The 26,026-nt window shown below is 49.4% G+C and overlaps 1 protein-coding gene across 1 annotated transcript in view; it reads left to right on the top strand.

Moving 5' to 3' along the window:
• Positions 1–1,939: 1,939 nt before the first annotated feature.
• ATP1A1 (ATPase Na+/K+ transporting subunit alpha 1) overlaps positions 1,940–26,026 on the top strand; it is a 28,920-nt gene continuing 4,833 nt past the window's right edge. Inside the window, exons 1-17 of the mRNA XM_080799997.1 lie at positions 1,940–2,236; positions 12,342–12,446; positions 13,135–13,194; positions 14,967–15,170; positions 16,216–16,329; positions 16,607–16,741; positions 16,833–16,950; positions 17,401–17,669; positions 18,147–18,345; positions 18,603–18,712; positions 20,548–20,682; positions 21,203–21,395; positions 22,733–22,908; positions 23,915–24,051; positions 24,854–25,004; positions 25,535–25,703; positions 25,841–25,995. Of these exons, the coding sequence (XP_080656123.1) occupies positions 2,225–2,236; positions 12,342–12,446; positions 13,135–13,194; positions 14,967–15,170; positions 16,216–16,329; positions 16,607–16,741; positions 16,833–16,950; positions 17,401–17,669; positions 18,147–18,345; positions 18,603–18,712; positions 20,548–20,682; positions 21,203–21,395; positions 22,733–22,908; positions 23,915–24,051; positions 24,854–25,004; positions 25,535–25,703; positions 25,841–25,995 (2,442 nt within the window). The 5' untranslated portion in view covers positions 1,940–2,224. The remainder of the gene's footprint in view (positions 2,237–12,341; positions 12,447–13,134; positions 13,195–14,966; positions 15,171–16,215; positions 16,330–16,606; positions 16,742–16,832; positions 16,951–17,400; positions 17,670–18,146; positions 18,346–18,602; positions 18,713–20,547; positions 20,683–21,202; positions 21,396–22,732; positions 22,909–23,914; positions 24,052–24,853; positions 25,005–25,534; positions 25,704–25,840; positions 25,996–26,026) is intronic.

Below are 26,026 nucleotides of genomic sequence, written 5' to 3'. Positions count from 1 at the left end.
AGAACTTTGAGGTCCTCCTGGAAGGAGCTACAGCAATCTTCCAGTGGCCAGATAAACAGCTCTAGAGACAAAGGCAAATGCGTTGATCTGTTGAGGTTATAGTCTCGAACGGAAAAAAAAGAGATAATTTTACTTAGGAAGGGAGAAAAAGGAGATCAGTTGGTAGGAAAAATCTACATCTCTCAGGCATCTCCTTTCTCCATTTTGTTGCCGTTCTTGTTGCACTTCTCCCATTCAGACTGGAGCCCATGGGATGATTAATCTTGAACAATCTAAGAGATGTTTAGCCAGCAAATGCTTTCTAGGGGTAAGCAGTCATGGGGGCTCTAAGGGCTTGTGAAAGAACCATCTTCTAGAGCCCTGGAGCAGAGCACTGGTAACACACCGTAACTGTCTTTGAATTAGCAGGGTAGGGAACTCTGTTCTGGACTTGAGGGCTCTTTCCCCAGCAGTCTTGAATCTGAATCCAGATCACAATTCCGCTGCTTTTCATGATCTGGAGGGATGTAACCGAGCCTGATGGTCCCTAGGGGAGATGTTAGCCTTTAACAATGCATTCTTGGGCAAGAGGCAGAGACTCCTGTAAGAAACAGTTATCTTTGAAGAGGTAATAAAAATTACCCTAATGTTTGTAATGATAATACAGTTGCTAGTTTTTCCTTTTTCCCTTCCTTCCTTCCTTTCTTCCTCTCTATTTCTTTCAAACTTCGCATCTTTATTTGTTCATGTTAAATTAATACTCAAGAGTTCAGAGGGTCAGCTTTAACTTGCTTAGGAAGTTAATATTTTCCTTGTTTCTTGTAGGAATTCCCAGAGACGCATAGAGACTTTCTCCGGCAAATCTTGTGCTTTCCCAGAGTATATCTGACTCCCCGACTTTCTCAATGTTGGAGGCCTTCAACCACAGCAGCCTCTGCTAAAAAGCTCTGATGGGAGGCAAGTCCCACAGAACAGCCAGGCCCTGCCTCTCTGGGGGTTCCTGAGCTTATCATCACACACCAGGCCTGGAGTCCCTCACAGCACCCAAGGCTGCCCAGGTAAGGGCGCTGCCCTGCCAGGTGGGAGGCACAGAGAGGATCCAAACAGGTCCTGGAACATCTCCCCATCAAGACAGCCCCGTTTGCTAAAGACAAGCATTCCTTTAGGCTTCTTGTTTCTTCCCTAAAAATCGAATCCCCCCAAACGGCAAACAGCTTTCTTTCGCACAATATCGTGAAAAACTTCACTGGAAGCCCTTTGGGCGGTCACTGGGGTCACGAAGAGAAGCAGGGGGAGGGCGCTTGGGACCTTTTGCAAGGCCAGCCCAGACCCATTCTTCCTGGGGCCGACTGGGAAGTGGATCACGCGAGTCCCAGAGCAAAGGAGGCATTTGGGAGGGCAGCGAGAGTCTGGGCAGGCCATCTGCAGGTGGGCGCTGGGCTTGGACCGCGAGGGAGGCGGAGTCCCTCAGGCGGGCGTCGGGTGCAATCACACCCTATCCCCCACCCTCACCCCGGCTCGTTCCTTAATCCCAGAGGAGCTCCCTGAAACACTGCAAAGGCCCCTCTGCGGTTTCCTTCCACGGCCCGCGGAGATTCGGGGAGCCCAGTTCCGAAAGCGTACCCGCACCCACTGCGGACCTCGCGTGTCCTACAAAGCAGGCCGGTGTCACGCAGGACGGCGAGAGGAGGGGCGCGGTAGCCGCACGGCCGCATAGAGTCCCTGCGGCCCAGCCAGCCAGCGCGCCCCGCAGTGGCGCGACCGCGGCCTCCCGGGACTTGGGCACGCGCGCCCCGGGTCCCGGCGCCCTCCTGCCTGGAGCCCCGAAGGGCCGCAGCCGGCCAGCCCGGGCCCGGGGGCGGGGCCTGAGGCGGGGGCGGAGCCAGGCCGGCGGCCGGTGTCAGGTTGCTCCGGTAACGGTGACGTGCTGCGGCGTGGGCGGGGCAAACACGCAGGTTGCATATTTTAGGAAGTGAGGAGGAGGCGCGGGCTTGAGCTGCGGCGGGGTCTGGGGCGCGGAGCAGCGGCGGGAGGAGGCGGACACGTGGCAGCAGCAGCGGTAGCAGCCTCAGCGGCGGCATCGGGCCGAGCCGCCGGCCGGTCTCCCTCCCTCCCGCCCCGCGGCAGCCCTAGCTCCCTCCTCTCCGCTCCCCCGGCCGTGCTAGCTCGGCCGGGAGCTGCTCTCTTCTTTCCTCTCTAATTCTCGAGCGACAGGACCCGGCGCCGCGCACAGACCTCCGCCACCATGGGGAAAGGGGTGAGTGTGCGGCGAGTCCGGCGAGGGGGCGCCGGGAGGGAGGAGGAGGAAGAACTAGTCAGGAGGGCGCCCGCCGCAGCCGGAGGCGGCGGAGGAGGAAGCGGCGCGGCGTGGAACGGGCAGGCAGGGCGGCCGGGCTTAAAAGACGACGCACTCTGGAAACGGAGGGAGCGCAGCAGTGGGGGCCGGGAGGGCGGGCGGGGGGAGGGAGCGCCGGGGGGACGGCGGGCGGGCGGCGGCGCGGGGCGGGCCGCGGACCCCCGGGTCCCAGCGCGCTGCGGGCCGGGGGCTCCTGGAGGCGGCGCTCGGGAGCCGCGGGGCCCGGAGTAGGAGGGCGGACGGCGCGGGGCGGCCCCGGGAAGGAGCTGGCGGCCGCGGCATCCCCGAAGCCGGCTCCCCTCCCCTCCCCTCCCTCCGCCCGCCCTCACCTCCCATCTCTTGCCTTCCCTTTTCCTTCCGCCCTCCGTGCCCGGAGGAAAGGCGTGCTCCTCCCCTTCCCCTGGGGCGCGCCGCCGGGGCCCCTCCCGGGCTGCCTTCCCACAGCCGCCCGGGTCCGGGCGCCCGCGGGGGCTTCCGACGCGGGGGCGGCCCTGAGGGGGTGAGGCTCCCACTCTCGGTGGCGCTGGGGCTTAGCCAGTTCCCCGGAGAGGCGGCCGCCCTCCCCAAAGAGGGGGGGGAAAAAACAACAAAAACTGGCTTCCCTTCACTGCGGAGCTGGTCGTGCTGGCTGGTGCCAGAAAGGGTGTGTCTTCACCGCCCTAAGATGGCCTTTAAGGTATACTTTTGAGAGCTTCAATGGGCCGCTTTCCATAAACACTGGATGAGCCCTGGGGCGGCTGGAGCGGTCGTTTCCCTGGCGGGGAGGGTTGTGTAGAGTTTTGTTTTATTTTTTGAGGGATGAGCCTGGAAGGAGGACTGCCTGGCTCTTCAGGGCCTCTGGGTACAATAAACCCGAAAAAGGACTGCAGGCGGCGGGCGGGACGAGGTGGTAGGAGCGCAGAGCCGCGGCAGAGAGCGGCTCCCGAAGGAACCAGGGGGTCTCGGGGCAGGGGCGGAGAATCCACGAAGCTCTGGCGAGACCAGAGCCACAGCTCGTTTCTGTGTCTCTGTGCCTCGTAGCTGCGATAACCTTTAGCCACGGCAAAAGACCGAGTATCAGACCCTAACGGAGCCAAAGTCAAGTTGAGAAAAGTTTATACAAGATAACCGCCCCCCCCACAAAGTATCAGTTCTGGTAGTAAATGACCAGGTCGTGAGAACATGGGCAGGAGGACAGGCGCTCCGTTATCTCCAGGGCTTGCACGATGCGGGCATCTAGTAGGTCTTTGGAGATTTTCAGGGCTCCGCAGGGTGGCGGGAGTGGTGGGCGAAGAGGCAGGGTGTGTTCTTTGGGGATTCTTAATTTTGGGTGTTGAAGGAGGTGATTAGAAAGCCTTGAACCTGGTAGGGAGGGTAGGGAGAAGTGGCATGTATCACCATCTTTTAAAAGCATAGAATGTGGAAGGCTGGCCCGGGTTACAGAGCTGGAGGCAAAGAGCTGAGAACCAGCCAGCATACTCCCCACGATATAAAAGTGGGTTAGTGGTCCCAGGCCACACTGACAAACCCTGGGTCATTCCCATAAGCAAGACCTTTTTAGCTCACCCCTTTATCTCCCCTCCCTCAAAAAAAGAGAAAAGTTGATATCCTGAGCTGGACATTCCTGCTTGGAGGAGGGAGGGAGGTGTAGTGATCAGGGATATGTACTCAAGGCCTAGGAAGGTGAAGTGACTTGTTCAAGGTCAAATGGTTGGTTAGTGACATACCAGCCTGCCTGATTCCTGAACAGCCTGTGGCCTCCCCAGCCTGAACACTCACCCACTTAACGTTGCCTTATATGCAGAACTCCAGTGTTATTCTTCATTCAGATGAAAGTGGGGTATTTGTGATAATTGAGTTAATGTCCCTAAGAGCTGTTTGAGTAACGAAGTTCTATCCACTGTTATCTGCCTCTTTCGTAACCGAACCCATGCACAACAGTGGTGATTCGCACACCGGGGTTGTGGAGGTTCTGAACTCGGGATGTCTTAGGGATCTTAATAAAAAGCCAGTGGCTGCAAACACAAAAATGAATTACAGCTGGTTCCCAGGATGATAGGCTCCTTATCTGCTGGGTTTCGTAGTAAGCGTTTTGGGGGACTCTGGTAAATTGAATATTAAATAGGGGGGAGATGTGTGTTGGTGATTCTCCTGAGATAAAGTCACCCTTTCTGTCCCCAGTGACTTACTGTGATAGTCCAGTGTTCAGAAGGATATTTTATGCTGAAATGTTGGGATTTTTCCACATGGGGATTAAAATGTGGGTGGAGTGGTGACTAAAGCCCTCCTGATAATTGGTTAACCAGGAAGCCTGTGCTGGCAGCTAATTTTTAAGGTCATTGTTAATTTCTTCCCCTCCTCTTCCCACTGCCTTGGGGGCCTAAGTTTTGATAGTATTTCAGGTGATTTTATTTCTCCTTAAAAATCTAGTTCCTAAACTCTCGGTAGGAAAATGAAAGAACAGCTCCTGCTGAATCATTCCTGGATGAAATAGGATTTTGTCCCTTTTTTTCATATTGGGTGTTGTTGCCAGTGACTTGGCCTAAAGCCACAGCCAGGCCTGCCACCCACAACTAGCTCACCAAAAGGTACACAAAAAAACCTTTCTCTTTTCTCAAGTTTACAGAAGCTAGGGGTGGGGGGGGATGTCACCAGGTCCTTCCGTGTGGTTCCCCATTGTTTGAATATTAACTTAGTTACCTGGAAAATAAATCCTAGCTTATGGGTGGTGATTTCAAGAGGAGCCAAGGGAAAAAGATTCAGGTGAAGGTTGCACAAGGGATACACATGTCAGCAGAAATCCTATGGTGACATTATCAGCTGCCCTTTGGGAGCTCAACTTGAAAGTGTGACTAAATCCCCTCTGGCCGCTATAAAGCGAGCACTTTAGACTGGAAACATCGGAAGGCAGAGTCCTCAGAGTGGAAAGTTGCCTGGGCCTGGCCTGGAGCAAGTGGAGAGTGGTTACTGGAGGAACCCTTGACCAGCCAGGGGGCCGGACCAGAGGGCTGGGAGCAGAGGGCCCGGGTTGCATCACACTCTTTTTGCCTCTGAAGTGTTCAGTGTGTGAGTGTGACAGTTCCCAGCTCAGGGTTCTTTCTGTACCCTGTTCTGAGGGTGTATCCTCTTTTGGTAACTTACTGTTTGTTAATTTGTAGTGTTCTCTGCCAGTAAGTTTGTAACACTCTAGTGACTCACCTTTGGGTGGGAGGGTAAGGAAGGGGGAGGTCTGCATTGTAAATGAGGAGGCTGAGAGGAGGCTAACCCCTGTAACCTCCCTCCCCCCACCCTACAGGGGGGTTAAAAAATTCCGTAAATGTGCGTTCAGGTGAGAGCTAAAACTGAAGAAAGAGGTACAGTTTGGTACAGAGGGTGACACCCCCCCCCCCAAGCTTCTTGTAAACTTCTGGAAGTGTTACCACTAAGTTGCATTTAAAAATAAAAAGTGAACCCAGAATTAGAAGGCACAGTAGACTTGGTACCCAAACATGCTCTATCCCAGAACCTTTCCAAGTCCTTGTTTCCTGATTATTTTAGCAACAAATTAACAGTTAAGTGACTTTCTGTTCAAAATCAGGCTGTGTTGTCTTAAAGATATCCAGACTTAGGAATAAGATAAAGGCTTTAACTGTTTGAAGGATTTTGTAGGCAAAAGTAAGAAAAATTAGTTTGTTCATTTAAAAATGAAAAGGTAAAAAAAAAAATTTTTTTTTTTAAAGCCCTCAATCTTCAGGTTTTCAACTGGCCCTTTAAGTAGGCTCCTGGCCCCAAGGACCAAATGCAGTCATCTCTGTTCTGTCCAAAGTGAGTGCAGTGCAGGCACATATCACAGCTATGGTCAGGCTTACCAAGGATTTGGCATGGAGAAAAGATCAGATCTTTATAAACTATAGGTTTCCTGTTCATCGGTTAGTCTTAAGGCCTCCAAAGCCAGACAGGAATTTTTCTTTCACCTGAAAAACATATTAAGGATGGAAAATAATGGGAACTACTATTAATTACCCTCCAAAGGAAAGCCAAGTGGAAGTATCCCTCAACATTGCTGACCTCCTAATTTAACAGCATCTTAGAGCTTTCGTCTACTTTCACTTTTCAAGCAAGGAACTTGACTTTTTTTTTTTTTTTAAGTCTTTTTGTAAGACTTGAAAGAAAAAAAGGGGGGGTGAGAGGGGTTGCTTTTCAACCCTCTGTGATGGGAAGGGAGTGTGAACATTTGTGCTGCGGTGCCTTCTAGCTGCCCAGGGCTCTCTGCCAGCTAGCAGGCCAGAAGAAGAAACACAAGTGTCAGATCAGATGGGCTCACAGTAATCAGAGTGGCTGCGTTTGGACAGTGTGACGCTGGGCAGAATGTTTCCCCATCCCTGCCAGAGCTGTCCAGTTCTGGGTTACTTTGAAAATACATGGCCAGTAAGCGATAATGCGAAGCAAAGAGAATTTGAAAGCCCACTGGCCTTTTTTTTTTTTTTTTTTACACGCTCTCCTTCGTTTCTGTATTTTTGGAAGAGGAGACGTAACCAAGTCAGGTTTGAACTTTCTCACGTTGCTATGAATTGAGTGTATGAGAGGAAGTGTATTCTTTGGCTGGAATCTCAGAGAGACTGTTCTTTGCATATGACTCACCTCATTAGTTGTGCTGAAATCTGTTGTCAGGAATCTGCAAGAAGTTCTTCACATTTATTTGACTGATGTTTGGGTAGCAAATTCGATCAGTGAGAAGAGAGCCCCCATCTATCCATCCACCCACCCATCCATCCACCCACCCTGCAGTTTTTCTCTTGGGTTTCATTTGCATCCTGAGCCTTGGGAACTGAGGCCAGTACACCTCATTCCTTACTTCCTTTGTGACTCTACAATGAATTGTATCTGAACATTAATTATCTCTGAATCCGGTTTAATCCAAACTCTACTGAGTAACAACTGTTTGGTGTTTTCTAGTAGTGACCCAAAGCGTTGGTTCATGGTGGCTTGTGCTTTGTCTTTGGGGCCTGTATTGTTGGGGGCCTAAAAGTGGAGAGTGTCAGTTGTGGGGATCAGTGGGTCTTGGTGTCGGATTTATCTTTCCAGGCTGTCATCGTGGCCAGCGCCCTTGGGCACTTTGGGGCCATAGCCTTTTCTGTTTTTCTTACATCTTCCACATGATCCTTCCGTGGGGCCATATTGGTTTTATTGTTTCAGTTCGGGTGACCTGTGTCTGGAGCCTTGTGCTGCCTTTGTCCTCTTCAGCCTGCCAGCTGGTTTACTTCGTACCCTACACTTCGTGTACCAACTGAGGAGTGATGACTGGGAATTTATTCAGTCCCCTTGGAATGCTGGTGCCAGCTAGTAATCCTTGTCTCTCAAACTGACAGCATCTTTTGAGTAGCACTAGCCAAAGAGTGCTCTGTAAAAATGAGAAAAGGGGTGAAGTGGGCAGCGGATGGAAGGAACAGGCAGAAAGTTTTAACTCTTCATAACCCGGTGCCTAATGATGGAGGTTGACTGAGTTAACCCCAGTGAAAAAAACAGGCTTGGGTTTTGTTTTGTTTTCTTTTCAATCACTGAAAGAACTAAGAATATTAGAACTAAGAATTTTAAAAGAGTATAGATTGTTTAGACATTCTACAATATTTTTTTGATTATGGGTGTACACTGTTGCAGGTCAGGCGGGCTGGCAAGCTCCTTAAGAATTTCCTTAAGAAATTGGGGAGGGGGGCGCCTGGGTGGCTCAGTGGGTTAAGCTTCTGCTTTCAGCTCAGGTCATGATCTCAGGGTCCTGGGAAAAAAAAAAAAAAAAAAAAGAAATTGGGGAGGAAGGTTAAGCCTAGTTTGTTTGGGAGGCTGAGGGAGCCTGCTGGCTAGAGCTGGAGCTGGGTTCTCCGCACACCCAGCTTGGTGGGCTACAGTCCAAGTAGGGGGGTCCTGAGCTGGTCTCATGAAGGGACCCATTGCTCTGGCTTTGCTCCACGACCTTCTCCAGCCTGCTGCACGTTCAGGTGAGTGACAAGGAATATGAAGGCGTGGCGTGGTGGTCCCCTGGGTCACCTCCTACAGAAGAAGGCAATTCATTCTTTAACTGCCCTAAATGCTGCTCCAGGCACAGAGCAGCTGTAATATTCAGGCAGTGTGTGTCCTCCCTCAACCCCGGCCACGGCCACCTCGGAGCCCTGGGTCCCCGGCTAGAAAATTCCTTGCATGTAAACTAAACCACTTAGTCATTTAGGCGCAACTGGGGGTTGTAATGAACTGGGTCTTGATACTTTAAGTTTTAACTGATGAGATTTTAAAAAATAACCCGAATGGGTTGTTTTTTTTTAAGGTTGAAAGGGCTTTTCATAGGAGGCGAGGAATGGCAGTAATTTATATGTTAATTAAAACCCAGCTCTATGATAACCATGGTCCCGTGCTTTGCAGAGTACCTCTAAGTACACTGTTGTGTATGAGCATGATTTAATAATGCACTATCCCGGGAAGATGGAAGACCCCGTGTCCCCCCTCCCTTTTCCCCCCACATGAAGGAAGGCATAGCGCCCCTTCTGGCCCCTCTTGCTGGTCCAAAGCTTTATTAGTTTGTGTGTAGGCTTTAGGCCAGGCACGCCACGTTTTAGGTGTTTTGTTTTCAGGCTTGACAGCAGCCCCTTGATGAATCAGACGATCAGAATGCCTTCTAGACTCTTCAGTCATCACACCAAATGTTACTGCCCTCCGGAGGGACAGGCAGCTAAGGCTGACTGTTGAGGGTCCCGCAGCCATCCAGGACGGCGGGAGGGCAGGGGGTGGGGTGATGTGTGGCTTACCTCAACCACGTCAGCGATGCCAGCTGAAAGGGCATGGATGTCCAGAGCTTCCCAATAGCCCGGAGGTGGAGGTGGCTTCGGCAGTTCTAGAAGTCTGAAGCTCATGGAACTCCCGGCTGCCCCCAGGGCCATCTGTTGCTGTGGTGGGATGGGTCCCCTCTTTAGGCTTCTCATTACTGACAGAGAGAAAGGAGCACATTTAGGGGGTGGTCCGTGTTTTTACATGAGTGAACCTCATTACTTGTGTTCACCTTGGTTTCTCTTGTCAGGAGTTTTCTCCTCCCATGTCCCGGGTACCTTTTCCCACTGCCCAGATCCAACAGTAGCAGAATTCCTTAGGGCATCTTTGGGAGAATGGAATCCCTGGGAAGCACAGGATGAAGTGATGACCCATTTTCAGCCGTGTCACACTGGGCACGCCCCTGCCCTCCTTGTGACCGCCCACTTCCTAAATTAGCAATGGAAAAAACACACACAAACCAGAACCTAACTCACTTCATCATTTTCACTAGTCAGTGTCCCATTTATGTGGGGCCTCATGGGAACCTTGAGCTTCCCATTGTATCCTCCCTAAGAGACCTTGGGGTGTGTGGGGGGGGGTGCCATCGCAGGGAGCATGGTGGGTGTAGGAGAGGTGATCTGAGTTTTCTAATTGAAGAAGTAAGAATGTGTGCCCACTGCCCAGAGGAGCAGGAAAGGTTCTTGTAGTTGATTGGGGAAACCATGTTTCTGTCATTTTTCCGAAATGTTTTTAAAGGAAATAATAAAGAAAATGCTGTCTCACCCAATTTTTAGCATTGTTCCCCATCCCACCCTACACTCCCTCTACCCCAAACACACATATTTTTCTGCTTTGAATCTATGATAATCGAGTCTTAATGGAAACTTAAGAAATATTTCGTTTCTGTCACAATAAGCGGATATTAAATCATTGTTTTACTTGTAGGGAAGAACTGAATTGTAAAAGCCTTCTGGTCTTCTGGACAAACATTGCCCATTGAAAAAATTAAGATCTTAAAGGAGAAGAAATTCCACATATTAATACTTGCCATGTCTCTCTTACAGATGTCCTCATTTAAAACTCGGCCTTATATAGCATGAATTGATGAGGAGGGAGGATGGGAGCTATTAGGAACTCAAACTCCCAGCCAACTTAACCATTGATGACTGAGTCTGGAGGCAGGATACTTTTCTGTAAATGGGGATACAACTTTGGAACCTGTCCAGGGCCTCTAGCTCTTTAATCATTCTCTCCCCCATTTTTTGGAGCGGAAAATACTGAAAGTCTGAGCATCAAGCATATAGGTGGTGAGGCAGAGGGATTTTTGAAATCTGGTTTTCACATATTTAAATTAAACTTGTATTAATGATATCTTGCTTAAAAGAGAAATTGTGAACTCTGTTTTAAAAGTCAATACAAACTGACCACATAGTCTTTTAGAGATTCCCTAGTCAATGCGTTTAAAGTGATTTTTAAGTGATGTGCTTTCCCATTAAATATGGGAAAGAAATCTCACTTCAGGCTGTGGTTCTTGTTTGGTGGAAGCCCTGTCCTTTCTTTCTGTTTTATTTGTGTGTTTGCTTTCAGTGTGTGATTATTTTCCATTTTAACACTGGCACGGAGGGCTCTCTGCAAAGAGGCACTTACAAATGTGGTTGCTCCACAGTGGAGAGAATTTCAAGAATGTTGACTATCTTTAGACCTGCTTCATTCTTAACAGATAAGATAGAAACAAAAGAACTCCACTCTGGTGGGAGAAGTTAGTCAAGGAACACTGCAGAGGGAACCACAGGAGTTGAACAGCATGAATAACACAAATGTCTCTGCTTGTGGGCCGCACCAACTCATTTGGGGCAGGATTTCTCTTTAGAGTCTTAAGAGAGGATGTTTTCCAAAGTCAAGTGAATGTTGTATTTTATTTGCAGCCGTCTTGGTTGTGACTGAGATACACCTGTGTCCTTTTTTGTTGTTGTTGTTTTCTTTTTTTTATAAGCACAGTAAAATTTTGATCTGGACATACGTTCTCAGTTAATTGCTTTCATAGCGAGCAGTGCACTTCTGCTAGTTGGAAGTGAGTAAGGGAGAGCTACAAGATAATGGAGCAGTAGCGCGACAGAGCATCCATTTTAAGAAAAATGCTGCTCTCTCCTTCCCCTGCCCCCTCTCAGGTGGCGGTTATGGGAGGCAGTTTGTGGGGTGGGGGTGTCCGGAGGGAAGGCGTCTTCTGGGCTGACCAAGCTCTGAAGCACCAAGTTCAGGCTTTGTGTAGATAAGCTCCAGCATTTTAAACGGAGTGGGGGGAGGGGTATGTGGAACACTCTAAATTTAAACTATAGAATCACCATTTTCTCTAAAAATTGTTCCAGTTTTCACGAGGGCGTAGGTGGATCCTGTGAATTGTGTGATAATGCACATGCTTTCCTCCACCCTGCTTATGTCAAAACATTTCCAGCGACTTTTCATTTGGGGGCTTTATTTTCAGGATGTAGACTCGGGAGAGGACTTTTTTTTTCCTCTCTCTCTTTTATTTAAATAATTTTAAGTATTCTTAGGCTAACTTCTTTTTTTACATATAAGAAAAGATGAACAGGTCACTATTCTTATGTAAGACCTAAAAAAAATTAAATTGGATCTTTAATGGCTTCTTGGCAAAGCTGAGAATTTAAACATAATGATAGAAGTGACTTGCATCTAAGGGTTTTGTTTAATTGGTTCTCCCAGAAACACTACATGGAGGTAGGCACAGCTATTCTCTCCATGCTAGGGAGGAAAAAGCAGAAGCCTGAGAGTCAGGGACTCACCCGAGGATGCATAGCTGCTGGGAGGTAGAGAGCAGGAGTCTAATTGGACTTGGCTGGCTCAGAACGCAGAGGCATCAGCACCCCAGTTACTAATGTCAAGATGGTTGCATTCTCTCAATGGGGTAGATGGAAGGGGGTGGCGCAGAGATTTCGGCTGCACCGCCCTTTCCCTGTTCACCCCAAATGGAAGTGCCTGGCGAGACCCTTCTGTGGCTCCCGTGACTTCTCCCCTGGTCTTAATGCCCTTGGGCACAGACGGCGTGTCATGCACACGCAGTACTTACAGTCGTAGTTGCTCTTGTTTAGTTTGTGGTTTGTGCACGTATATTCCCGTGCGCTTCCACGAGTACTCTCTTGTTGTTGGCCGTCCCAAAACCTGCTGAAATTCCCTGCTCCAGAATCTCCCGTGTGTTCGTCATACACAGCCTCACCTCTCCCATATTCTCCTGTAGGTCGGACGTGATAAATATGAACCCGCAGCCGTTTCAGAGCATGGCGACAAGAAGAAGGCCAAGAAAGAGCGGGATATGGATGAACTAAAGAAAGAAGTTTCTATGGTGAGTATTAGGAGGCAGGTTGCTTTCTATTCTCCTTGTAAGCTAATTGAATCCTATCTGTTGGGCGTTCGATATCCACCCCCCGTCCCCCGAATCCTTCAGTCAGAGGCTTTATTTGAAAAGTGAAGCCATTACTGTGGTTGTTTCTACAGACCTTACCAAGCTGTAGAGGTCAATATGGAAAATTTTCACTTTCCAGGCTGTTGGAGCGTTGGGAAGGTTATCCACCGCCCTGGCATAACCAAAGGTCCACAGAAGGAACTGTGGTTGATATCAGGGGGGCCTCCACTTTTCTCTGTTTCTGGATGATAGCAGACAGAGGGGGGACCTCGAGCCCCTCCAGCTGTGGAGGCTTCCGCCGACACAGCCTGTTTAGAACATGCTGGTCATCCAAGAAGGCAGGCAAGGTTTCCCTCCAGTGCTGAGACTCCTGGGCCTTCCTGAAGCCGTGGTGGGTCACAAGGGGCTCGTCCCACAGCTTCCATCATCGTCCAGGGCAGGCTCTCAGCATAGGGCTGTGCAGCTTCCGAGCCGCTGGAGATCGGTGAGAGGCCTCCCGCCTTGCGAGGGAAGGAAAACCTGTTAGCTGAGCTGAGTCAGTACCTGCCAGGAGTGACATTGATGCTTTCCTCCGACCTTTTTTTTCATGGAACAGTGTTTAATTCTTTCGTTTTCTGTTTCCCCTTAGGATGACCATAAACTTAGCCTTGACGAACTTCATCGCAAATATGGAACAGACCTGAGTCGAGTATGTTGTCATGTCTCACTTGTACGGGATCATTCCCTGGGGCCTCTCCCATGTCACAAACCTAAGCCTGGAGCCTCTGGGAGGAGAAGGGTGACAAGCACTCTCTGAGTATCCCCTGTGCCCCGGGTGAAGCTCAGGCTTTCGGGTGCTTCTTTAGTATTTCCTTGGCCCCTGACACTTTGAAAGCGGACATTATTGTCTCCGTTTTATAACAGGTGAGAGCTAACCAGGGGAAGCACCCAGATTTGAAATGGAATGGCTCCACAGCCGCGCTCCTTCCCTGACCTTTCGATTACAGATTTTTGTCTCTATTCTGCGTTCATGACATGGAGTTGAATGTTTGAGTGAGATGAATCTTCAGCACTTCAGTTTTTGCACTTTTGCCATCTAGTTCCATTGCTCCAGAACCTTGGTTATTCTAGCATTCATCCAAAACTTGTCTTTTTACCCCATTTAAAGAAATCTTTCTGCAAAGCCTGTTGTGGGTCCTTGTTATCTGGTATTAAATTTGCCGCACGAATGACATAAAAGTAAACAGTCGGGGAAGGGTGCAGTTTGTTATTTCTGTGCAAAATGTAAAAACTCTGGGGACTCATGGGTGCCAGCCACCGTGCAGCCATTATTTCAACACATCCTCAAGGAGTTGTCAGTGGCGCTGCTGGCATGGGTGCCCTGGGCTCAGAGGGGAGGCCTGACTCCCAGACGGAGCTGCCGCTCACTGTTGGGCGGCTGAGCACATGTTCTCCCTTGTAGTGACGCCTGGGAAAGGGGCGTCAGGAGAGTGAGGGTAGCCCCGGCCTCCGTGCCTGGCACGCGCGGAGCGCTCGGATGGTGAGTGTCCATTACTCTGCCCTGGGGTTCCGCCGGGAACTTGAGGGAGGGTCCCAGCCAAGTCCTCACTTTCTCTTAACTGCCTGGCTTCATCTCCCTGTTTCTCATACTCCCCAGGCAACTCCAGTATTTAAAATGACATGAATACGAACTCTGTATTAACAGATACTTTGGGCAGACATGGGTTTTGTCCCCCCCGCCCCCACTCGGGTATTTTGATAATACAAAAGTAATCACATTTTCTTCCCCTTGTCATAGAAGCCTTGTATCTACTGTGTGCCATCCACGTATCTTGGTTTTAAGGCCCGTTTAGAGCAGCATGAGGCTTTAGTGCAGTGAGGTTTTTTCAGTGAATACTTTGAAGCTGGCCGGTTCCTGGGGGTGGGCTGGAATGTGCACCTGTGTGAACCCTCCCAGCCAGACCGTGCTTTTAGTTACCATTCACAGGGTAGACTTCGGTACTGAAAACTTGGCTATTAAGCCATTCACAGGTTGGATTCCTACAGAGAAGGTTTTTCTCTTTTTTTGATGTTTACAGAGGGTTTCTTTCTTCCTGTCCCTGACAGATTCAGTATGCAAAAAAACTCAAAGCTCTTAATTTGCAAAACTGAATCGATGAGTTAACACTGCTGTATCTTTTTGGTAAAAATACCATTTGGCCTGAGTCCCTTACCTAACTTAGATCAGACTGGATGCAGATCTATCCATGGATCAATTTAAAATGAGTCTGGGTGTTGTGGGATCCTCAGGAAGTTTGGGCAGCTATGTGCCCGGACCAGGAGAGGTTCCTTGTCAGAACTTGCCAGGTTTTATAGGTTCTCTAGCTTGGGGGATTTTGTTTCTTCCCAAACCCACTACTGGGGCCCTCAAGCTAGCAGGTAGGTATATGTGCTTGTACGTTCTGGGGCAGTGTGTCTAACTTCCATTCCTCTGCTTCTCAGGGCTTGACAACTGCTCGAGCTGCAGAAATCCTGGCTCGAGACGGCCCCAATGCTCTCACCCCGCCTCCCACCACTCCCGAATGGGTCAAGTTCTGTCGGCAGCTCTTTGGGGGTTTCTCGATGTTACTGTGGATCGGAGCGATTCTTTGTTTCTTAGCTTACGGCATCCAGGCTGCCACGGAAGAGGAACCTCAAAATGATAACGTGAGTTCTGTAGCTCCTCATTTAGATTACTAGGTTTGCGTGAGGTATCCTCGTCTTTTCCACTCCCTTGTTTTGCACTGGTTACCACTGGTTAGCTGATCATTTTACACAGGAGGGAGAGGGCCACCTGGGTGGCTCAGTTGGTTGAGCATCCGCCCGACTCTTGATTTCCGCTTAAGTCATGATCTCAGGGCCATGAGATCGAGCCCTGTACTGGGCTCCATGTTCAGCAAGGAGTCTGCTTGGGATTCTCTCCCTCTTTCATAGAGGTCTTTAAAAGCAAATAAACACGAGGGAAAGCAGTGTTAGCAACTATGGCCTTCAAGGCCCATCCATTCTTCCTTCTTCGTTTCCACTTTGTCTCTCCATCTCCCACCTTCTAGATGCTCTTCCAAGCTGGACATCCACCGTGCATGTGGCTGCAGTGAACAGGTAGCTCTGTGCGGGTTCCGGCCCGGGGCCAGCCGCCATGCACACCGCAGAGCACGGCTTTTATTGTTGGCCCGTAATGCACATCCTGAAGCGTTTGGTAGCCCCTCTTCAGAAGTCACAAGTTGTTTTGAAAAGATTTTTTTTTAATTTATTTTAGATTTTTTTTTTTTTACTTGTTTGTTTATTTGACAGAGATCTCAAGTAGGCAGAGAGGCAAGCAGGTGAGGGGGAGTGCAGGCTCCCTGCTGAGCAGAGAGCCTGACGCCGGACTCGATCCCAGGACCCTGAGATCATGACCTGAGCCGAAGGCAGAGGCTTAACCCACTGAGCCACCCAGGCACCCCAAAAGATCTTTATTTTAATAAAGTGGGAGAAACTGATTCATGTAGAACATTTCAAAAGTCAGTCAAGGTGTCATGACCAAGTGTCTCTGGGACCCTCATTTCTGACCCTCCTGTACTCAGTCTCTAGGAAGATAAATCTGAAGACACGAGCTCCATATTTATTTCTGAAGCCTTGACCTGTTAAAAATTTGGTTTTTATTTGGTCAAAAGTGAATGGTCCCAGCTCCTTACTACAAGCCTGAGGCTCTAACTTGTTTGTTCCCTTCCAGCTTTATCTTGGTGTGGTACTATCAGCTGTCGTCATCATAACTGGTTGTTTCTCCTACTATCAAGAAGCTAAAAGTTCCAAGATCATGGAATCCTTCAAAAACATGGTCCCCCAGGTACCGATTGCTTTGCCCTCTCCATTGAGACCCCCGGGGATGAGAGCTAGTGTGGAGCTAAGGTTTCTGAGTCAATGGGAACAGGAGGGCCACCTCGCAAATAACCCAACAAGCTTTTGTAACTTGTGTAAATAGATGAATAATCTCCTTGTCGTGTACTTGTATAATTCATATTAGAGATCCCTTTGGAATTTGGCTTTCTTGTTTCAACACTACCCAGTCCTTGTTGGCAGCCTCTTTTCTCTGATTGAATAGTGTAAACTGTTTTCTCCCAAAGCAAGCCCTGGTGATTCGAAATGGTGAAAAAATGAGCATTAACGCAGAGGAAGTTGTAGTTGGGGATCTGGTGGAAGTGAAAGGAGGGGACCGAATTCCTGCTGACCTCAGAATCATCTCTGCCAACGGCTGCAAGGTGGGTTCAGCGGGGTCCCCGGGGCTCAGGCGGAGTGCGCAGGGCGGCCCGGCGTGCGTTCACACAGCCCTCTTACTTGTCTCACGGACAGGTGGACAACTCCTCACTCACTGGTGAATCAGAGCCCCAGACTAGGTCTCCAGACTTCACAAATGAAAACCCCCTGGAAACGAGGAACATTGCCTTCTTTTCAACCAACTGTGTGGAAGGTAGACAGACCATTTTAAGGCGCTGTTCCGTTCACAGCGTGCTGTTTATCTTGGGCATTAATAACAACAACAACAACCAGAGACGTAATTCCTGTTCTGGTTTTGTTGGCCCCTTGTCTGACTGCTGTAGTCAAGCACAGCAGATGCAGTTCAGTCGCTGGCAGGAAGGCTCTGGAAGCCTGGGGGCTGGCGGGCTGGCTGTCCTTACCCCCCACACGCCTCTACTGTTGGGTGTGCTAACCTGGAAGTGGCCTTGGGAGCTGCTGTCCTGTTCCTGGATATAAAGCCCTTCGCCAGAGTCTCCGTGGTGTGAAACCGTGCATAACCCACCAAAGAGCTGGCCCTTGGAAATGCGTAGTTTTGTCTCTTTTAACCATGACAGGTAATCGTCCAAAAGCTGTGACTTCTTTGATGAAACATGATACAATTCCCCCTCCCTCCTTTTTTAAGGTACCGCACGCGGCATTGTCGTGTACACCGGGGATCGCACCGTGATGGGAAGAATTGCCACACTTGCTTCCGGGCTGGAAGGAGGACAGACTCCCATTGCTGCTGAAATTGAGCATTTCATCCATATCATCACGGGTGTGGCCGTGTTCCTAGGTGTGTCCTTCTTCATCCTTTCTCTGATCCTTGAGTACACCTGGCTCGAGGCAGTCATCTTTCTCATCGGCATCATCGTAGCCAACGTGCCCGAAGGTCTGCTGGCCACTGTCACGGTAAACAGCTCGGGGAAAACCGCGCACACTCTTCCATCAGCCGGCACCTGAGAACCGCCCCCTCCCCCCAAGTGGCCACTGATTCAAGGTTGATCCCACGTGCTTGTGCGTGGTAGGGTTAGATAATGGGGAGGCTTGGCGTGGTTTTTACATGGAAGATAGTAACTCCAAAGCCTAAATAGGCCTAAATCTTGATCTGATCACATGATCCACAGCAGTATAACAAAGGAGAAGAATTAGAGGGGTGAGCAGGGGCACTATAATTTGGTAAATCCTGGCTATTTTCACTTTTCTTAATCTGTGCTTTATGGGAAGAGGGGAGCCCTCTATACATGTTCCCATTATTATTTAGACTTCAGAGGATGGCCGGAGAGGTTTAATTTTAGACCGGCATCTTCATATTAGTAAGTACCCGGAGTTTCTATAGAATTCCATTCTTGTTGAGATTGAAATAATCTGGTTGCTAATGGTTTTTAGGTATGTCTGACCCTTACTGCCAAACGCATGGCAAGGAAAAACTGCTTAGTGAAGAACTTAGAAGCCGTGGAGACCTTGGGGTCCACATCTACCATCTGCTCGGATAAAACTGGAACTCTGACTCAGAACCGGATGACAGTGGCCCACATGTGGTTCGACAATCAAATCCATGAAGCCGACACGACAGAGAATCAGAGTGGTAAGGCCCAGGCCCACCCCACACCATAGCCTCACCTCATGTGGCTTTTTTTTTTTTTTTTTTAAGTCCTTGTTTTTGTTTTTTATCATTTGGTAAGGAGTTAAGGGAATGGGTTTGAGATTTCTCTTGACTTTGCCCTGAAACCTGACTAGTTTCATTAGTTGGGAAATGAGATGAAACATTTCCCTTTTTATGGGATGTTAATACAAAGGTAATACATTATTTTTCTGTCTTTTATTTTTTCCTGCCTCCACCAGGTGTCTCATTTGACAAGAGTTCAGCCACCTGGCTTGCTTTGTCCAGAATTGCGGGTCTCTGTAACAGGGCAGTGTTTCAGGCAAACCAGGAAAACCTACCTATCCTTAAGGTATGCTCAGGAGTTCTGTTTGCTGTTAGGCCGCCGTGTGGGGGTGTAGGTACCCCACAAGAACCACCACCTGAGTGCTTCCTTCAGAAAGCATGTGCCCTCTGGGTTCTGTAAGGGGATCGCTCCTCATGGGACCCTCCTTGTGAAGTGTTGTCTGGGGATCCCAAAGCCCTCAGGGTTACCTGCAGTCTGCAGAGGTTCAAGAAGAGGGACTCTGACCAGAAGTGGGAAGCAGTCTTTACCGTGAGAAACCGAATGAGTAAAACCCAGTTTTGCCACCCTGAGTATGATATCTGCTAACCGAGCAGACAGTGAGGGCTGCTTTTGTGACTCGATAATAGTATTTGCATATTAGGATACAGTAGATTCCAGTAAATCCCTTAAGCCATTTATTTTCTTAAAATAGCCCAGCTATTTCTCTTATCTTATTTGTTCTCTGCTTGCTTACTAATGATGCAAAAATAAGCTCAGGCTCATGGAATTCATGTGAAATGCAAAATGATTGAGGTTTCACTGTGCTGCCTGTGGAGACAATCTTGGAAAGGTCATAGCTGCACAGGGTTGTAGAGGCTGTGGAAGATGTGTGAGGAGGCCCTCTGGGCTCCTGTTCTCAGCAGGGCTGCTGGGGGTGGTTCTGGGTGGAGACCAGGCTGTCCGAGAGAAGGAAGGTGCACTTAGATGGACCTGAGGGCTTCTCCTGGGAAGATGGGACCCCTGTATCCTTTGAAGGAGGCGTTCTTGGCATTGAATTAATGTTGATTAGAGGAAGATATTGTTTATCCTGGGATAGAACTTGAGATGCCTGCTTTCATGTATTTCCTTACCTCAAAGTGGAAATCTTCTAGGTTTTCAGCATAGGACGTAATAGGTATCAGATCTTTCCCCACTTAAAAGTGCCAGAGAGGGAGCATGGCCTGTATTTGACTATTTCAGGGGGTGGGGCCGTGTCAGTGGCATTATTACTGTCCCTCCTCCACGCCCCCCCCACAAAAGGCATGCCGCTCTATTGTGCTTTATTAACTGGCCTTTGTTAAAAATGATCCCACTGATTCCACATTTCTTAACAAACCTAGCCACCTTGCTTATTAAATGGGGCTACTGTGTTTGTGAGCATTAATCTTTTCATCTGCCTGTGCAGTCCTAAAGCAGTCGGAGTTCTCAAGTGTTTATATAAAAGCTGGCTACACCTAAAAAATGTTCTTAGTGGGTCCCAGTATATCACACAAAAGAGAAGTATGTGTTACCTCAAGTGTGGGCTTTAACTTAAAATGTTAGCTGATTATATGACTGTTGGAGCTAATAATAGCTTTCCATTCACACCATTCAGGCCAAGATAATTTTGCACAGTTGAATAATGTTTAAAGCCCTCTATTTTGCCCTTGACACAGACAGTTTGCCCCCAGTCCTGGGAACTGAAGGAATTTTCTTCTAAATTGTAGGTGCTGTAAGTATTTGGACTCTCACTTGGTATTTTCAGATTCACAACCAGGAGTACATCTTTCAGAATAGTGTTGGCTTTGAGACCTTGCCAACAGAAGAAGATTTAAAAAAAAAAAAAAAAAAGGCTAAAGTAGGTTAGAAGAGTGTTATGCTCCTCTCAAGGGTGGGTAGCCCCTTTAGGCACCCCTCTTCTACTGGAAGCTGGAACTGGGGTGGGGCAGGAGGGCAGACAGGAGGAGGCTGGGGTGTGTCTGAGCAGTGGGAGGCCGGTCCCTGCTGCCACCGCTGCTTCCCCCTCGCCTGCCCTGGCTCCACCTCGGGCAAGATCCGCGTAACTCTCCAGGTGATCAGTGGTGCGCTGCAGGCTTACTCACAGGTGACATCTCTGTTCACAGCGGGCAGTGGCAGGCGATGCCTCGGAGTCCGCGCTTTTGAAATGCATCGAGCTGTGCTGTGGCTCTGTGAAGGAGATGCGAGAGCGATACGCCAAGATCGTGGAGATCCCCTTCAACTCCACCAACAAGTACCAGGTGGCCTAGCAATGGCACAGGCAGCCCAGGGGGCAGGTGGGGAGGACTGGAAGCCAGAAGGAGAGCTGTTTGCCCATTTGAAATGTTACAAGCTTAAATGGCTTCAAAAAATGAATTCTCCCAACTTTCTGTGAGCTTTTACATTTGACCCTGAATTAGGTATAGAAAATGCTAATTTGTGTTTCAGTAGGAAAAACTAACCCTATCCTAACGTGTTGGGGCCCTCTGGTGTACTTGTGGTTTGGAGAGGGGGGTGTGGGGAGGGGGCGAGGCAGCCACGTACGGCCTGTCCTTTTGTTCCCAGTTTCCCTTTAGGAAAGGTTTCCATAGGAACACAGGCCAGGGATTTAGGGCGACATTGCTGTTCTGGTTTTTCGGGTAGCATTCAAAGTATGCTACAAGGTGTGGGACACCAAAGTTAAGAAGTAGGGGACCTGGGTGTTTGTCCTGACACTCTCAGCAGTAGGTGAGCTGAGCTCCCTGCAGCCACTGGTGTTCACGTCTCCACTGTCCTTTACAGCTGTCCATCCACAAGAACCCCAACACGTCTGAGCCCCGACACCTGTTGGTGATGAAGGGTGCCCCGGAAAGGATCTTGGACCGCTGCAGCTCCATCCTCCTGCACGGCAAGGAGCAGCCCCTGGATGAGGAGCTGAAGGATGCCTTTCAGAACGCCTACCTGGAGCTCGGCGGCCTCGGAGAGCGTGTGCTAGGTACGTACGTGGACAGCCAGCAGCACGGCCGTCGGTCTGGTCCGCCTCTGCAGTGTCCTGACCTCCCCTAAGCCTTTCCAGAGGATTCCTCCTCCTCCTCGATCTGCTCCGCTATTCTGAAAATAGGAAGGGCTGGAGAGATGTTTGGTGTGTTGGGGGCCTCGGAGCAACAAAACCCTGTTGTGGTTTGCTTCTGATTCGTACTTAGACCTTTGGTCTCAGGCTGGTCAGTTCTGTTTGCCTGGGGGAAAAAAAAAAAGGGAAGAGCTTTATTATCAAACCTTTGTTGCTAGGATTATGACCTATAAACTTAATGAAATTAAAATTAATGCCTAGAGTAAAATCATTTCCTGACTGGCCCAACAGTTGTGAATTTACACTGGACCGTACGTGTCAGCTCACAAATGACGTTGGCAGCAAACTTTTCATCTAGAGAGCCACCTGTCCTTCCGCGTAGGTCAGCAAGGGCAGATGATAAGTACATTACACTCATTGTATAATGTAACTGAGAAAGACATTTGCGCTCTTTTGGAGGCAGACAGGTAAAAAAGCCATCATTGATGTGTTCCTGTTCCGCTTAGCTTAGTAACTCAGAACTGATTGCCTGGGCCTGTCCTCTGGTTCCTACCTGCTCCCTCATCTGATCTGAGGTGTCTCTTATAAGTCTCTCTTCACTGAAAAATCACTGTCCAGTGTTGTTCCCCCATGTCTGCGGGCCCAGAGTAGAAGCATTCTCTCTTCCTCGAACCCACTTGCCACCTCCTACCACTTTAAGGAACATTGTAACCTTCATACCACATTGCGGGAGCCTCTGGAATGTCCTGATCTTGCAGCAGTGATACTGTGTGATAAGCGCCTCAGGGCAGAATGTGTCTGCTTGGTATTTATCCTCAGCATGGCTGGCAGGCTGGCCCTTGCTGGTGGGCAGTAATGTATTGTGGTTAGATGAACAGCGAGCAAAGATGGGAGCTCAATTTTTCTAAAGAAAGAAGCAGAGACAAATAATTACATGATTTGCCCAATCCAAGCACCTGAGTGGCAGGTCTAGAACCCTGCAGTCCCAGTGCCCAGCAGTCCTGTCCTTGTCCATCTTCTCTGCGCTGGACAGGGTGCTTCCGCTGAGGTTTGGCCATGGCCTCTGTCATTTGCATGGTTTTTCTGACTCTGTAGCATCTGTACCTGTTAAATAAAACCTCACGGCTTTAAAACTTGAAATAATATTCTAAACTCAGCGTGGAGCCAGAGGTAGACCATCTGAATGACCAGTGGCTACTGTCATGGGCTGTCACCTGCTGTGAGGTCCTCACAGACCACCCCCCCCACCGCCCTCCTTGCAGGTTTCTGCCACCTGTTTCTGCCCGATGAACAGTTTCCTGAAGGGTTCCAGTTTGACACAGATGATGTGAACTTCCCTGTTGAAAACCTCTGCTTTGTGGGCCTCATCTCCATGATTGACCCTCCACGGGCCGCTGTCCCTGACGCTGTGGGCAAATGTCGCAGTGCTGGCATTAAGGTAAGTGTGCAGCGTGCCTCCTTGACATCACTGTCGTTCCTCGGGGCTCCCTGATTAGTCACGTGGCCCCACGGGAGCCATGCGGCCAGCTTGTTTTCTCACTGGGAGGATGAGTTTCTTATCTCTAAAGCTTTGGTTACCACCAGAAAAGGCCAAATGGTATTAAAATGTTGGTGTAGACAGCAGATGAGGGATTCAAAAGAAAAAAAAAAAAACACACATTTGGGGGGAAACAAACAGAAGCCTGAAAATCATTGAAAAGAGCAAAAAGATTTGGCGTAAGGTCTTAAATTTGAAATACTCGCATTCTAAATTGATCTACTTCATGTAGCGAACAGCAGGTCTTCTCCGTTTTCAGTTAACTGGTTTTTTAATGAATGTTTGGTGTCCTCTGTATCTGTCTCTCTAAGTCACGGAACATTGTTCAAGTGCACTGATAACAGGTGGTTTTTTGAGCCCGCCTTGGGGCTGGCTGTCTGATTTGTTTCCACTCTTTCATTCTTGTTGGTAATATTGCCCTGAAAAGCTTTGTAAAAATAACTCCCCCACCACTTTGACTACACTTGTAAGTGTAGTCTTCTGAATATAATCATCAGGTCAGAAAAGCAGTAAAAGATCTGAATTCTTTCTACATATTTATGTTCTCTCCCCAAATTGGGCCACTCTGGGGATGCTCCCCAGGCAGTATGTGGCACTTTTGCCCTGTAGTCCCATCAGCATCAGATTTTTTTTTTTTTTGGCTGATTTTAGTACATTTGAGTTTTCTTGTGACTGTGTAATAAAAGGAAAAACAGACATTACACATTTTGTCATATACCAAGATAGGATCTGGATGTTGCTTTGTGTTTTCCATAAACAGGTGCATGTTTGTATTTTTGGTTAACGTTTACCCATTTTAGGTTTGCATTCCTTTCTTTTTGCTATTTCAAGATGAAGCATCCTTAATATTTCTTCTTGCCTGCTTAGGCAGTTGCATTCAAATAAATTGCCCTGTTTCTTGTTCCAGGTCATCATGGTCACTGGAGACCATCCAATCACAGCCAAAGCCATTGCCAAAGGTGTGGGCATCATCTCAGAAGGCAATGAGACCGTGGAAGACATCGCCGCCCGCCTCAACATCCCAGTGAGCCAGGTGAACCCCAGGTAAGGCAGGAAACTCAGAACCTGCTCTGCCTTGAATGTGCAAATGATGGTGGTTGGGGATCATCAGCTTGGTTCCATGATGGTGTGCTTCTGGGCTTGCTCTGAATAGGGAAGGCCCTTGCGGTTCCAGCAGGCAGCCTGTCCTTCCAGGGGAAGGTTTCAGTGAGAGCATGTCCTTGTGCCAACACTTGGGTGGTGCTTCCATATTCTCAGCACCGACTGCAGTGACCTGTGAAGGTGGGCATCAGTCCCACGCTGGAGCAGGGAAGCTGAAGTCGATCTTACGGTACACTCTGTAGTCGATCCTTCAGTTTCATGCAGTTAACCACAGAGCATGCGACCCAACACCTCGCACCAAGTCCGTTTCCAGGGCCACGCTAACTTTTCCAGGTAGTCCAGGCCAAAAAGGACTTTGGACAGTACAGTACAGAAGGCAGCAGGGACGAAGCGGTATTGTTCTGGTGTTTCGTTGGAGTGTGGGGCCCCCTTCCCCCAGCGTGGGGCTATGAGAGGGTTTGATTTCCTGACTAGAACTTGGTCCTATCGTTTCAACATGTCCTCAATAAGGAAGGCAAAGGCAGGCTGCCCCACAGGTGGTGAGTCTTGAACAAGATCTAGTATGTAGGAACATGCTTGTAACCTGCGGACTACTGCCCCGATGGTAGCTCTAACGCGATGGGGAAGATCGCATCTAACCCTGGGCTGTCGTACAAAGCCTCCCGTGTAGTAGAACATCCGTTTGTGGTGAGGAGCATCACACAGGTGAAGCAGTGGGGGACCTTTCTTCCCATCCCAATCCTAGAGACGCCAAGGCCTGCGTGGTGCATGGAAGCGACCTGAAGGACATGACCTCTGAGCAGCTGGATGACATTCTGAAGTACCACACGGAGATCGTGTTTGCCAGGACTTCTCCTCAGCAGAAGCTTATCATCGTGGAAGGCTGCCAGAGACAGGTTAGCGGGCAGCCAGGGCCAGGCGCTCTCAGGCCCTGCTGACCTCCGTGATCACAGCGCCAGGGCCAGAAAGACGGCCCAGCTTTTCTTAGACTCGCTGCCTGTGTGCCGGAAAGAGGCCGTGGGCATGGCTTCAGGGCAGGGGAACCTGATAACGACCCAACAGAGCCCTGTACTTGGCCACACACGTCTCCACTGTGGCCCAGAGTCAGGTTCCACACTTGGCCTAGAAGACCAGTCCAGGCTCTTCGTGTCTCCAAAGGATGTAAACGGCCAGGAGACTCCTGTCCCATCCCTTGAAAAGTCCTTAAGCCCTTGTTGGTATGGGGAGGGGATCCGTTTGCCAGCACTCCTTAATTCTGTGGTTGGCTGGTGGCTGGATGGCATCTTGGCTAAGCTGGTTCCGAGCCTGCTGAGGGTCTCCGAGGAAAGGGGCAGGGTCGTAGTGAGGAGAAGCAAGTTGAGGTGTGTGCCTGGTGTGCCTCCACCCCTGACCTCGGGGCTCTTACCCACCCCCCTTCTTCTGGCAGGGGGCTATCGTGGCTGTAACTGGCGATGGTGTGAACGACTCTCCAGCCCTGAAGAAGGCAGACATTGGGGTTGCTATGGGGATCGCTGGCTCCGACGTGTCTAAGCAAGCTGCCGACATGATTCTTCTGGATGACAACTTTGCATCAATTGTGACTGGAGTAGAAGAAGGTGAGAGAGCAGCACTATGTTTAAAAGCGCTCACCAGAACCTCATCCCGGTACTGCCCTTCTGTGTCTACTCCTAGCCTGCCCATCCCTTTACCCTCTATAGTAAAAAATAAAAAAGCCAACCTCTTGCTTTCCCAGGTCGTCTGATCTTTGATAACTTGAAGAAATCCATTGCCTACACCCTGACCAGTAACATTCCAGAGATCACCCCCTTCCTGATATTTATTATTGCAAACATTCCACTACCACTGGGGACCGTCACCATCCTCTGCATTGACTTGGGCACGGACATGGTAAGTGCCTGGCGTGGCAGCTTCAGGCCCT

This window comes from Martes martes (assembly GCF_963455335.1).
Source record: "Martes martes genome assembly, chromosome: 4".
Classification (NCBI taxonomy): Eukaryota; Metazoa; Chordata; class Mammalia; order Carnivora; family Mustelidae; genus Martes; species Martes martes.
Note: the sequence above shows the minus strand (reverse complement) of the source record. Positions and strands in the feature narration are given on the sequence as shown.